Source organism: Pomacea canaliculata, linkage group LG3 (genome assembly GCF_003073045.1).
Source record: "Pomacea canaliculata isolate SZHN2017 linkage group LG3, ASM307304v1, whole genome shotgun sequence".
Lineage (NCBI taxonomy): Eukaryota > Metazoa > Mollusca > Gastropoda > Architaenioglossa > Ampullariidae > Pomacea > Pomacea canaliculata.
In genome coordinates, this window is record NC_037592.1 from 9,625,327 (window position 1) to 9,638,273 (window position 12,947).

Here is a 12,947-nt window from a genome sequence, read left to right on the forward strand (position 1 = left end):
TTGTTGAACTTGTACACTTCATCGCACGAAGGCGAGTGTAAACCTCGTGTAAACGTGTTTTGTGACCTCAACCTCGACCTGCCCTCGATGTGCCATGAGTTTGCCAGATCGCTATCGAGCTGAAGCACCCGGTGTCGTTGCCCAAAATTTGATCATGGGTTGCTCTGCTGTCAGCTCTGTTGTCTGTAAGAAATGCACTTTAAAACATGCACCTGAGAGTTTGGGGTTCGTGAGCACTTTTATTGCTGGTTTTTTGCTGAGAAATGTTGTGTCCATCGAGTTCCAGTTGTCCAGCTCTCACCCTTAGACTCCATCTTTTCCCCTCAAAGTGACTCCTTACCTTTGTTGATCCTCCAGCTGCGTGTTTCCCTTTTTCTGTCTTGTATTTATGTGTGTTTATGTGTCTCTTCACATTTGTTTGCCGACATCATGACGATGATGATGTCTGCTTCAATGTTCTTAGTTTCCTGACTTCTACAAATGCTCTTTAATGCTTTGCCAGATAAATTGTCTGCTCACTTAATCCACTTAAATTTGAAGATAATGTCTAAATAATTCTAACAAAGTTCTACAGTAATTTCTTTTTTAACACCGTTTTTCACGATCCTTGATAAAGTGTTGGCCTGTGTCGGAATAAATGTTTTATGTGAATTATGTCTTTATTTGTTAGCTTATAAGTATGTTAATTTTACATCAGTCCAATTTATTATGTTATTATTTTGACAATTATTACAATGCCCAAAATAAAACTACCTTCTGCGATAAAGCGGGAAATTAATGGCTTCCTCTATATTAGCTGCCATTCAAGTTCCTCCACGTTTTAATTTTGACATGTAAAACCCCAGTCTCAGTGTCCCCCATGGTTATATTCCCAAGATCCCCAATTCACCAAAGTGCTTATTACACTTTGTTTCCCCACAGCTCCGCACCACAGTCTACTGCAGCAGGCATTGATGATATCATCGAAAGCGTTATCACCGGATGTGCCATAAAACAAGTTTGCACAATCAGCCTCCGATCTTGCAATGGCTGCGCGAGTTAAATGGGAAATAACGCGGTCTTCCCCTTATCACATTTAGAAAACATTTAAGTGCCATCTCCGTGGGCTCCAGTAGGAACAAAAGCAGTCGACAGAAGATCATGAAAAATAACTTTCACCGCGGTATTTGAATGGTGCATGCAACGCCAAGTTTAATGCATCATAGCTGCGAGGTTCTGATGGCGGGTACCTTCAAGTGTTTGATACCCGTTTATTAACTGGCTTATTGTGTCGGCCATGCGCCTGATTTTTTTTTAGGGGGATGGGGGAGTTACATCTGTAACAAGATACCTGACCGTTACGTTTCATGTTTTAGCAAACACCGTTGTAGGTTGGCATATCCTACATAACTGTTAATGGTGAATGAATCCTTTTGTAACGATGGATTAGGACGGATCAGTAAAGATCGTCTCGATTGGTATTCTTTTATTATTTCAGGGTATAAAGCAAATTCTTTGACAGGAAGTTTTCAAGCCGTCATCATCATCATGATCATCATCATGATCATTAATCATCATTCCTTGACGTACTATCTGATCATCATAAAAGCTGATCTGCCGGTACCAGTCGTCAGGGGGACCTGTCGCCGCCCCCACCCTATCGGCCGACCGGTCGTCGGGGGACCTGGGTAGTCGCAGCAGCTAACAAGACTCGCCACTCAGGTCCGTCTCGAGAAGTGGAGAGCAAGCCTGCAAGAAACGATCAGTCGCCATCCAGTTCCTCGATGTCCACCTCGATGTCCGACCTCCTTCTGAGATGCAAGAGGCGACAGTGTGCATCTTGAAGAAAGCCCATTGTTGTCTGAAAGATCTCCCACCTGATTACCGACTAGTGCGGCGCTCCTTCAGTGTTGAGGCGATGGTGGATGAACTTTCAGTGTGACTTTGCTAAGATGGCGAATACAGAGTTGTGTACGTTGTCAACCCAAGGAGACTTCCTTCAGGCTGCCACTGACTTACGGACATGGAAGGCCGGTGACATCATGGAAAGACATATTATCACCAAAACGCCCGCCATCGTCAAACGTAGTCTTCTTAATTGTTTCAAATGATGCCAATACAAAAGGTTAAACAAACAGAAACATCCTTAACAATCGTAATAAATCTTTATGAGCAGAACTCTTGTCTGTTAAGATGCAGCGTAACATTTTAATAAACATGATGCCAGAATACAAACTGATCAAAACAATTGAGTATATATAAATACATAATGTATATTTTTAAATAAATATATATATATTGGGTGGAGATTAAGAGCAATTTAAAAGGCGCACATTTTGGAAGACTTTACATGATATAACCTAATAAGAAGTACGACTAAAAAGGTCTATTAATATATTTTAAACATACTTTATACTGTCTCTTCTTAATCTTCATCTTCATCATCTTCGTCATCAAAACAATAATCCTACATTAACAGCCGCCTACATGCAAATGTGCAACACCAGTATTCGATGAACATACATGCACGCGTATACACATACACACGCACACACACACTATATATACATACTCATATTTTGTTTCCTTATAAGCATTCGCACGATTATTTTTTAAAGTATTAAAAAACAGTCCCTGATATCAAAGCCCTGAACTGGTCAAACTACCAGAAAACTATATTAACGAGGCAAAGTTCATTTTTTGTGCTTTTAGATTCATGCTCTTCCACAATCAAGCTAAAGCCATCCATGTAGATACGTGTGAGACTTGAACCCTGCCCCGCGGTCTCGCAGTGGAGAAGACAGACAATAAGATAAGGCGTTACAGGATTCTTCTTCCTTTCTCTCACAAACACCAATGAGAAAGAATAAATCAAAGTAACACCAATAACCGGGTCCTTCGATGGCCTTCTTGCCACACTGAAAAGAAACTAAACATGTCACGGTAACGTGACGAAGACGGTTGAGGGACGGCAGTTATGAAGCGAGGGTAAGTCGTAGCTCTGTGTAACAAGGGGAACTCAAGGAAAAGCGTCTTATTTCCAAAATTATAAAGCGACTAGGGCAACCACCCCAAGCCCCGCGCCTGAGATTCTTTTGTCACCGTCAGTTCATCACACGGACCAGTGTCCAGCGTACTGCTGCTGCCGCCTCTACCGAAGGATCTGGGTACTGCTGTATAATTTCGGAAATAAGACGTTTTCCCTTAAATTTCCCATGTCGCCCCAGGCCAACGACTTGCTTTATAACTTCGGCCCCTGGAGGGAGGTAGAAGCAGAGATGGGCCGACAAGGTCCACAATCGACGTAAGTTTCTAGCTTAGCGAAGCTTTCGATGAATGGCCGACATGACAGCGACTGATGGCAAGATCTAAGGCAACGGCCAGCAGCGCGACGAAGAAAGATGGCCGCCAGGTCTTTCCACTTCCGCTCGCAAGATTATCGGAGGTGAAGCAAGAGCCACAGCACAGCTGTCGCTGCTGGGAGGTGCATGGCTCGTCCTTGGGGGGGAGGTCGGTGCACTCCCGTGGGACGGCGTTACCGTACTCGCAGCCTGGAGTAACAAGGGAAAGGGAGGACAAGAAATCAGCCATGCGGTGACGTGCTGTGTGGCACTGTACACAAAGTCCTTCACAAAGGAGCTTCAACACCAGACACGCTTGAACCCGATTCCAGAAAACATGATTCTCCATTCGTGTTATTTCTAACTTTTCTTTCATTTTCTTTCTCATCTTCCTCACACATTTCTCTTCTTTTTTATTTTTCTACCTTTGTCTATTTCCTTTTTCTTTCTTTTATCTTTGTTTCTCTATTTATTTTTTCTCATTCCTTTTCTTCTTTATTTCTCATTTTTCCAACATCGTCAGCTTCTTCTTCAATCTGTTACTTTTCATTGCCATTAAAATCCCATTTCTTCTGATGATGCTGGTCTCTCGCTATTTCACTGTATTTAGTGTATTCCACTTTCATCTTAAGACTTACTACCTGTCCTATCTTACCTCTGGGGAAACGGTCGTCACGCTGTTCCTGACAGCTGGCACAGCACACAAAAGCCAAGGTCGTGTTGTAACAGCCTTGAACTCCACCCTCAGAATGGCCTGGTTGCACTGAACACCGTCCACGCCCCCTGCCGCGTCTGTGCACGTCCACTGCGTTGGGTTGAAGCGGCACGTTCCGCAGCAGTCGCGTGCGTACGGCGTCCCGTCATGGCCGAGTGACTGGCAGAGGTCAGCGCGACAGCCTGGAACGCCATCGCCAACCGGACAACCTGCACGTCACCGAGTTGCGACCAGAGAACAGCAGACATCAGGTGGTCATCTTTACTCGTTAAAAATCCGATCCTTCCAGAGGAACAAGCCAATCTGAATATTGCTGTTCCATGAGTTTTTTTCGGAAATGGGTCAAGACACAAAAACTGTCCCGCTAACGTATTGCTCTGGCGAGCCAATGACACCACCAAGCTCCCTACCCGCGAAGCATCTTACAGTTCTATGCCTTTTACTCTTGTTAGGCTGCTGAGGCTACTGGACATTCTGTCCCGTCTACAGACTACTGACCAGGGATGCCGATTCCCGCCGCTTGGGAGCGCGGCGCTCTGCACGTGCCGCAGCAGATCTGTCGCACTCTGGCGTTGTTGCAGAGGGCGGGACGAGCGGCCACTGCCCGCCGACACTCCTGTCCGTTGATCCGCACCAGCTGGTCGCCGAAAGGACACGAGCCTGTGCGAAAATCACATCACATTCTTAGCACAAAGTTGTTTGTTGGTGCGGAGATTTGTTTGTGTGCAAAACATACCTTTAGTACACAGGAAGTTTTAGGAAAACATCGTGCCTATACTAAACAGATTGTTTGTAGAACATCATGCCCTTAGTACAGATGCGCGTTTGTGAATTAAATCATGTCTTTAGCACACAACTGCTATGTGACTAAATGTCAACAATCAAATATTTTGCTATCTTCTAGAAACTTTCAATCTGATGTGCTCAATCTTTCTTCGGCAACTTTTACCTCATTCGTGAAGCTGTTAATGGCTTTGTTAACTAGATGCATAATTTCAAAATATTTTACCGAAAGCAAACGTTTACTAAATGGACACTGAGAAAATTGTGCCGTAGTCACAGGGACGAAAGCTCATGATAGGATGTGAGGTAGTGAGATAGAGAGGGGCAGCAGAGAGAGATCTGAGATCATTAAATGCCTTCAACAATATTTCAGATATTAATTTGTTCACTTAAATCTTCTATCATATTCTACCCCAAACGTTTGACTTCCATCTCTACAACTTACCGATTACTGGCGCCCTCGCATTAGAAACGCACTCCCCGGCTTCACACCACTAAGACAAAAACAAATTCCGTTGAAAAAAAGTACAGATAAAAGCATAAACTAATAAAATTTATTTCTTTATGTTACACCGAAATGTCCGCTGATGTTCTCTGGTACACGTATTTATGCTAACTTCTCAAACGCTTTGGCTGTGAACTGATCATTTTGCTTAGGTCTGTACATTCTTGGGTAAGCATTATCTTTAGTATAGTAAATTTATTCCACTAAATAACTGAAAAAGGCGTGTTACGATCTATCGCTTTATGTAACAATATAAATTGTTGCTGATTCATAGATTTATGCTGTTTCAATTCCACAGCATTCTCTGCCTGCGCTGATTTTCTTTCACATTCACCATTTAGTTACTAAAATCATTTTGTCCCCAGTATTCTTTCTGGAGAATGATATATGGGAAATAACTCTTGCATACTGTCTCAATAAAGTACTTTTGATTTTTTCCCTTTGACTGCTGTCGCACTTCGCTACACTCACCTAGTCGCTACTCTCAATTTGGGCTTTCGAAAATTACCCTTAAAAAATGGCAGACCACCTTCATTTATTTGCATCATTACTGGTGTACTTAACTGTACAAAAGCTACCCCTCTTTCCATATTTTCAGACGTTTATCAGTGTCTCATGGTTTACAAAAGTTTACCCGGCCATCCCACAGCTGGTGCCCGGCGCCGCGTGATGCTGGAAGCAAAGTCTCGCCTCGTGTTGTTGGGCGACAGGCAAAACATGGACGTACAGATGTCACTGATGTCGCCAAAATTTCCCCCCTTTTGCCACATAAGGGAATTGATTGGTCAGTTAATTAAAAGCCATCTTGTACAACAGACTTTTAACCAGATTTAGATGGAAGGACGAGTACATGCTCGTATAAATGTCAAATCTAATTGGTTAATTAACCATGACAGTGTAATCAAGCTATCGATCAAAGAAATATTCCTATAAATAAATACCTGATAGAACTAGACTGGTATTGATAATTAGGACTCATTGACACAATAAAATTTTCCTGTTGTTAACTAGTGAACTTTCACTAGCATGTCTATTCACCGACAGTTTTATTTATGCCAGTATCAGAGCAACTACTCATTTAGCAGTATCGAGACAGATACTCACATGGCAGTACCGGGACAGAGGACCGTACATGTGTTGACACTGCTGATTGGGGTCGTACAATTGACCTGCTACCACTCCAATGATATCTGGAACCGCAACCTGTGGAAGCGCCGTCAGCAGGCAGTTGCGAATACCCCTACACGGACACACACACACATGCATTCACTGGCTTCCTGACAACAGGTTGCTCCCAACTCGCGGTGAAATCATGACAGATAATTCCTGACTTATGTACAAGTAAAATAAATAAATCCTGATTCCATCTCAGGTCAAGATAAATCAGTCTATTTCACGCTTTGAAACAAAGCAAGTAACTCCTGCTCAATGTAAATTTAAGAAGAAAGATCATTCTCGACTCACGGAGTAATCAAGATGCGATTGACGAAGTGGAAATCTCTGTAGCCGAGCAAGGGGAGAAAAACCAGGGATGACGCAGGTTCTGAGGCGTCACTCGTGACGTAGTTCCGGCCATGAGGTAACGGTCTGCTGCACTGCACGTGTTTCCTGTTCCGTCATGCTCTGCGGCAAGACTGTGAATAGAATTCACATATTCTATACTTACAGTAATGTAAATAATGCAAAGTGTGGCGATGTGGGTTATTTCCCGTGCATACAATGAGAAAGGGATCAAGAGGGCAGCAGGTGAAAGGATAAAGGTGATCATCTAGCTGTACTCAGGCCAGGCATGTCAATTACTCACTAAGATTGACTTAAAATGAAGACGCAGATCCAAAGCTGACAATAAAATCACAGCTGGGAGAGCTTGCGAGACAGATTACCTGGGCAACCCAGCTAGTTAATGATTTTTTACTAGTGAATTAATGAAATAATTAGAAAACATTTTGAAAATCTCACCACTAAACTCTCACTCAAGACTTGCATCAATCCATGAAGAAAAGCATATACGGTAACAAAGAAAACATGTATACGCACATATGCACAAAGGTTCAGATATACATATATACTGAAACATATTCGGTTCCAAATAAATATGGCAGCATGCAAAAAATAGGAATGAGCAATGAGCACGAAACTGGAAGACAGCTGCACAAGTGATGCCAGTCAAGAAGCTGGCAATGAAGAATTCTTGTCGGTGTAGATTACCTGTGGCCGAGTTCGTGTGCCGCTGTCAAAATGCTCTGAAAGCCCCCTCGGTCCTCCATCACAGATGAGCTCCACCCCCCACCTCGGCACATGGTGGCCACGCCTGCACGCCCTGAAAAAACACACCGTCAACGTGCCGACAGCTGAAGGAAACTATTTCTCGCCAAACTACACTAAAATCACGAATCTGTCAAATATTGGTAAACCTCAAGGATAAAAAATAACATCTTACCTACTGTATAAGGAAACAACACTCCAGAATCGTCGGTGACAAGGTCGTACCTGGAAAACAACCGCAAAGATATATATAGTAAGTAGTTCAGCTTGGCTGGAATACGAACCGCACACTGTATACACACGCAGCTGTACTAGGTCCTACCTGGATATCACAATCGGCCTGACATACGTTCCATACATAACTACACTACACAATAGTGATTGTCCGACAAAGTCTTATGTAACGGTCAAATAAACAACTTGTCAGAATCAGACTCAAGATTTGGCAATACAGAAATAGAAGGCTTTCAAATGCTGACCTCAGCTCCATCAGAAGCTCGTGTAATCACTGATCGATCAAATCCATCTCAAGACATAGCTCCTGACTCAAGGTAAAATAAAGACAAAATTCACTATGTTACGAGATAGTGGGAGGGAGAGAAGGGGTGAGAAAGAAAAAACCTGACCCTGTAAAGAGCATGGTGTGGTCGTGTGCAGGAAGACCCGCGGTCGTCGCTACCCATCGGCTGAGGTTCTGCAAGAGCGCGGCGGGCGTCCACCTGGCCACCTCCACCAGGCTCCCGCGCCCGCTCCGTCCAGGTAGAGACGTCAGGGTCTGAGGAGAAGGTCAGCCTCGAGTCAGTATAGCCACCAAGGGGCGTAGTGTGAGGAGGGGGAAGGGATGGTGAGCTGAATGCTGACAAGTGGTGTAATGTTGATGTCTGATGTTTTCAGTGGTTTAATGAAGGGTTACATCAGTTATCGTATTGCTTTTCCATACACAGCATGTTCCGTAAATTCCGCAAGGTCAGTGTGAACTAAAAGCATGTTTATGTATACGAAAACTGAAACAGACCTTCATGCATCCCGATCCAGATTCCTCTTTTTACGGTATTTACCTCCGCGATGAAAAATCCCACAGGCCTCACTGTCAGGTTCCAGTTGTTGGTGTTGTCGGTGTTGTACTTTTGTAGGGTTTTGTAACGAGCGTCTACCTGGAGGACAGAAGCATTCATTGCCTCGGCTTATGAATAATATTTCAAGATCCGAGAAAGGAATATTGAAAACAGTGAGCCAGACTGGGAGTAAGTATGACAGTATGTCTCTGGCTACCAGTTACATGATCTGATTATACTTAAAGCTTAAAATATATTAAATAACCTATTTATATATTTATCTACTTACTCCGGCCACAACAAGCGTGAAGTATTGTTTTATGTCCTGCAGAGTGGTTTCTCTTTTGGTCAGATCGCCTCTTGCAGCAGTTCGCCCAAACCACCTAAACACACACATACAAATACTGAGCTTTCACGACAGCTGTCTACTAAAATTTATCAACAATGATACATATCCATTCAAAATACTTGTATAGGAAAATGAAATATACCAGTGGAGAGTAAACATGATAAACACGTATGCCCATATAAATAACGAAGCTTGGTTTACTGTACCACAAACAAACAAACACATAGCACTGTATAAAATACTGTACACAATTTTACATACGTGGTATATAGCGGTGCGTCTGTGACCACCAGGACATCTACGAAGTACTCGGGAGCCACCCCGGGTGTCTGAAGGCAGTAGGTCTGACAACGCTCAACCATGGCAAAAGTAACTGGTCTTCACCCACGACGAGAGCTGGAGAGGAAGACGCAGAATATATATCATTAGTCAATACTTTCTAGAGCATTTTTTTCATGTTTCAGATTCTTTTGTCTTTCATTTTGCTATTTAATTCGTATTTCTTGTGCATTTTTCCCGGTTGTTGATGACGTGCGTTTTGTGCACTATAGTGTGTACCTAGCGTTTTAATATTTCACTTTCTTATGTTTTTTTTTTAACAATATTTTTTGTTGGTCTTGCGCTGTGATGTTTATACAGGTGCTAAATTGATTTACATTCAACTTTCGATTCCACTGGACTACACCAGGTACTGGGTGGCAGCAATTGAGATAAAGCACGTTTGGAGTCATACAGCGTGCCATGGAACTGCGTGCATTGCCGTGCAGCGACGCGACACAAACTTATAGTGTCGTACAGCAAGGGGATTGCAGCTACTTATAAGTCTGAAGCGATTCGATAAGCAGAGACGGCAAATTTAGCGACAGAAAATGGAGAAGTCTAGCGAATACTTTTCTTGATGCGAACACACAAACACGCAATTATGCAAACATACCGCATGCTCTCATACACACACATATATTTCAAAAAGTAATTGTAACCGCTGTCGCTTGTGCTTCAAAGAGATGAAACTTTGATTGTCTAACAAGTGTCCTCTCAAAACACAAACACTTTCAGTATGTAAAGTGATGTTTTGTACTTACACTGCCACCTACAGGCCAAGCTACTTACTCTGTCACCAACAGTAGGCGCTTTACTTACTCTGGCAGAAAATCCAAATCTCCAACACGTAGCAAATAATCCATGTTTCTGCTCCCATGGTGACGGCAGATGTGACTGACCGCACTTACTCCTACCTACGCACGAGGCGAGGAGGAGGACGTCTGACAGTAACGCGTGTCGAGGACGTGCCATGCGGACTGGGGGCTGGGAGGATGGACGATTGTAGCCAGCAGCGTTTACAAATAACTTTATACAGAGGTCGTGCTGCCGCCCATGCTGTCCACCGTGAACAGTAACAGTGACGTAAGCTGACCAGCCTTATAAAGAAGACGGCGACCGGGGCCATGGGTGACGTCGATGACACGCAGCGCTGGCTGACGTCCTGGTGACGCATCATCACATGGCTGCATGCTGAGGGACATTTTTGCAGATCAGGTCAGCATCGCTGCCCATTTCTATCGGTCTCGAGCAGTCTAAGAAATGTGGTAATTTAATAAGATTTGTAAATGAATGGAATTCGTAAAGAATTTTACTAAAAAAAATAATTTTCATAAAAGACGCTTTATTCGCAGCAAGTAAAACTTAGTTTTCATCTGAAAGTAAGTTATGGTGACTGGTGGTAGCGCAGAAACCGCTGGCTCGATTTCTTTTCAAAGGATATGTTGTGACATAAGCTAATTAATTAAAAGAAACACATAAAAACGGTAAATGCAGATAAAAGGACCTGGCACGTAAAGTCATAAGTATAGTATAGGTATATTCACAGCTTGTGAATCTTTCACTAACCGGTAGCTACACAAACCCTCTTTCACTCCACTTACAGTAACAAATCGTCGAAATTACAGCAACAGGTAGACTTGGTGACAGCACGTTGACTAGGTGACAACAAATGGACAAAGTGATGACACATCGACTCGATGACAGCAACACGTCGACGATGAGAATACTTCAGACTTGCTGACAGCACAGCGACTTGGTTTCCTTGCGATACTCCAGTGGTTTGTGCCAATCTTTTCCAAACTTGACACCGGCTGACCTTCACAATTGTTTCGGTTATTGACTATTATTAATGTCGAGTCTCCCTTTCTACCCACTCCAACCCTAACTTTTGAATTACAGACCTGACTACTGATAACCATCCCCCCAACCAAATCAGCAGTTAAGTTTGCGAACGAATTTTTAATTTGTCTGGCCTGCATTGTACCTGGGTGGTGCCTCGAGCCAGAGTCTTATCAATACAGAGCACAAAATGAGGGCACGTGACTGATATGGGCAGCACACCAAAGGCACTCGGCGAACCCAACAATACTGTAGTAAGATATCTTTGATTTTCTGTCCTTTGGTTAGGTGCTTGAACACACTCACAAAGAAAAAACAAACACACGTAAGGGCTCATACCCATGTCAGAAGAACGAGTTGTCCTTATCGAGAATGACAAACGGTCAATCTATCTTTAAACGTATATAATGAATATATATATTATAAAAATAAATATTCTAAACTCTCACACTTGACCGAAGGTTGCGTCAGCAGTCACAACAAGCAGATGAAAACTCAGCTCACGCGCGACAAACAAGGAAACAGCACGTGCAGGACAATGAACCTCGCGCTCCAGGACCAACCACCACACAACACGGAGACCAACCACCACCACCACCACCAACCAACACGGAGACGTCGGCGGATGCCACGCCCCTGATTGTCTCACCTGTCTGACGTCAGACGGCCCTGAGTTTCCTTGTCCGGTGTGCTCGTAACAACAGCATGCTGCATTCAAATAATAATTCGCTCAATGAATGCCATAGTCTCTCTCATGCCTCCCGGCCTGACGACTGCAGCAACAATAGAGCTGTCTACAGTCTACTTCAAGAGGGACAACAATAGACTGGACTCCAACAGCGCGGGTCCCTCGAGTCTCAATGTCACGAACAACGATACTTCTAAAGCATACGGAAAGTGCAAATCACTTGAAGGCGAGTGGGAGGAGCTGATGACATGTTTACAAAAAAAAAATAAATAAATAAGTGTAGTCAGCTGGGTGACTTTACAGGTAGACCTGGCTGGTAGCTGGGCCACCCACAGCAGTGAGAAATTAAGCAATGGTTGAAAGGTTATCGATGACAGGACATGTGCAGGAGTGAGAATGTCTCACTGGTCAGACAAACGACATTTCGCCGGACAGGTAAAGACTGAACGGCTCGACCTGCTGGTGGATAACAACACTACACAGAGAACTCGAATGGACAAATTGTTGGTGTGACACACATTCCAACTAATCTCTATTTTCATCTCCCCGTCCCACCCTCAACACACACGCCACCTCACTTTCTCTCAAACGCACATTCTTCCATTCTCTCTCTCACACGCACACAGAGTGCACGGGCGTGGACTTACAACTATCACTTTTTAAATGTTTTTTTTTTTTCGGATGACTTTGCAAAGCTGATACCAAACTGAATGAATACTCGCCCTGCCTCACTCTCTCTCAGATGCTAGTAGGCTTTTATCTCGAAATCGAAACGTTTACTCAAATTTCGGGAGATAGGTTTGTATACTGAGTTCTCCCAAGCCGTTTGAGGGGGGGAGGGGGGAATGCACCACGGTAGACCTTTGGACTTTCTTCTGCTTTGTTCTACAGAAGCTAGGAATGATGCTATCTCTCAACATTTATTACACACGCAACGAAAATGTCAGCCACCTGATTTTATCATGCTGTCTCGGTTCATTAAAATTTCTTTTGAGTCCAACGCTGTCAACGTTTTCTTTACGTACAACCCTTCTGAAACAACCGCTTAACAGAACTTTAAAGAGGTTGCTCAACGCACTGCCTGACGTGTCAGTCTTTCAATTAAGT

The 12,947-nt window shown here is 43.5% G+C and overlaps 1 protein-coding gene across 2 annotated transcripts; it reads right to left on the reverse strand.

Annotated features, from left to right (window-relative positions):
- Positions 1-654: 654 nt before the first annotated feature.
- Positions 655-6,797, reverse strand: LOC112560780. Of its 2 annotated transcripts, XM_025232840.1 has the most exons (8): positions 6,788-6,797; positions 6,428-6,563; positions 5,958-6,081; positions 5,264-5,312; positions 4,534-4,695; positions 3,976-4,244; positions 3,321-3,530; positions 655-2,885 (listed from the first exon to the last, which is right to left on the reverse strand). In XM_025232840.1, coding segments are annotated over exons 2-7 (789 nt in total). In that variant the 5' UTR covers positions 6,430-6,563; positions 6,788-6,797; the 3' UTR covers positions 655-2,885; positions 3,321-3,347. The 2 variants fall into 2 exon arrangements, with proteins under 2 accessions (XP_025088625.1, XP_025088624.1); XM_025232839.1 differs by having other exon boundaries at positions 655-3,530.
- Positions 6,798-12,947: the final 6,150 nt, after the last annotated feature.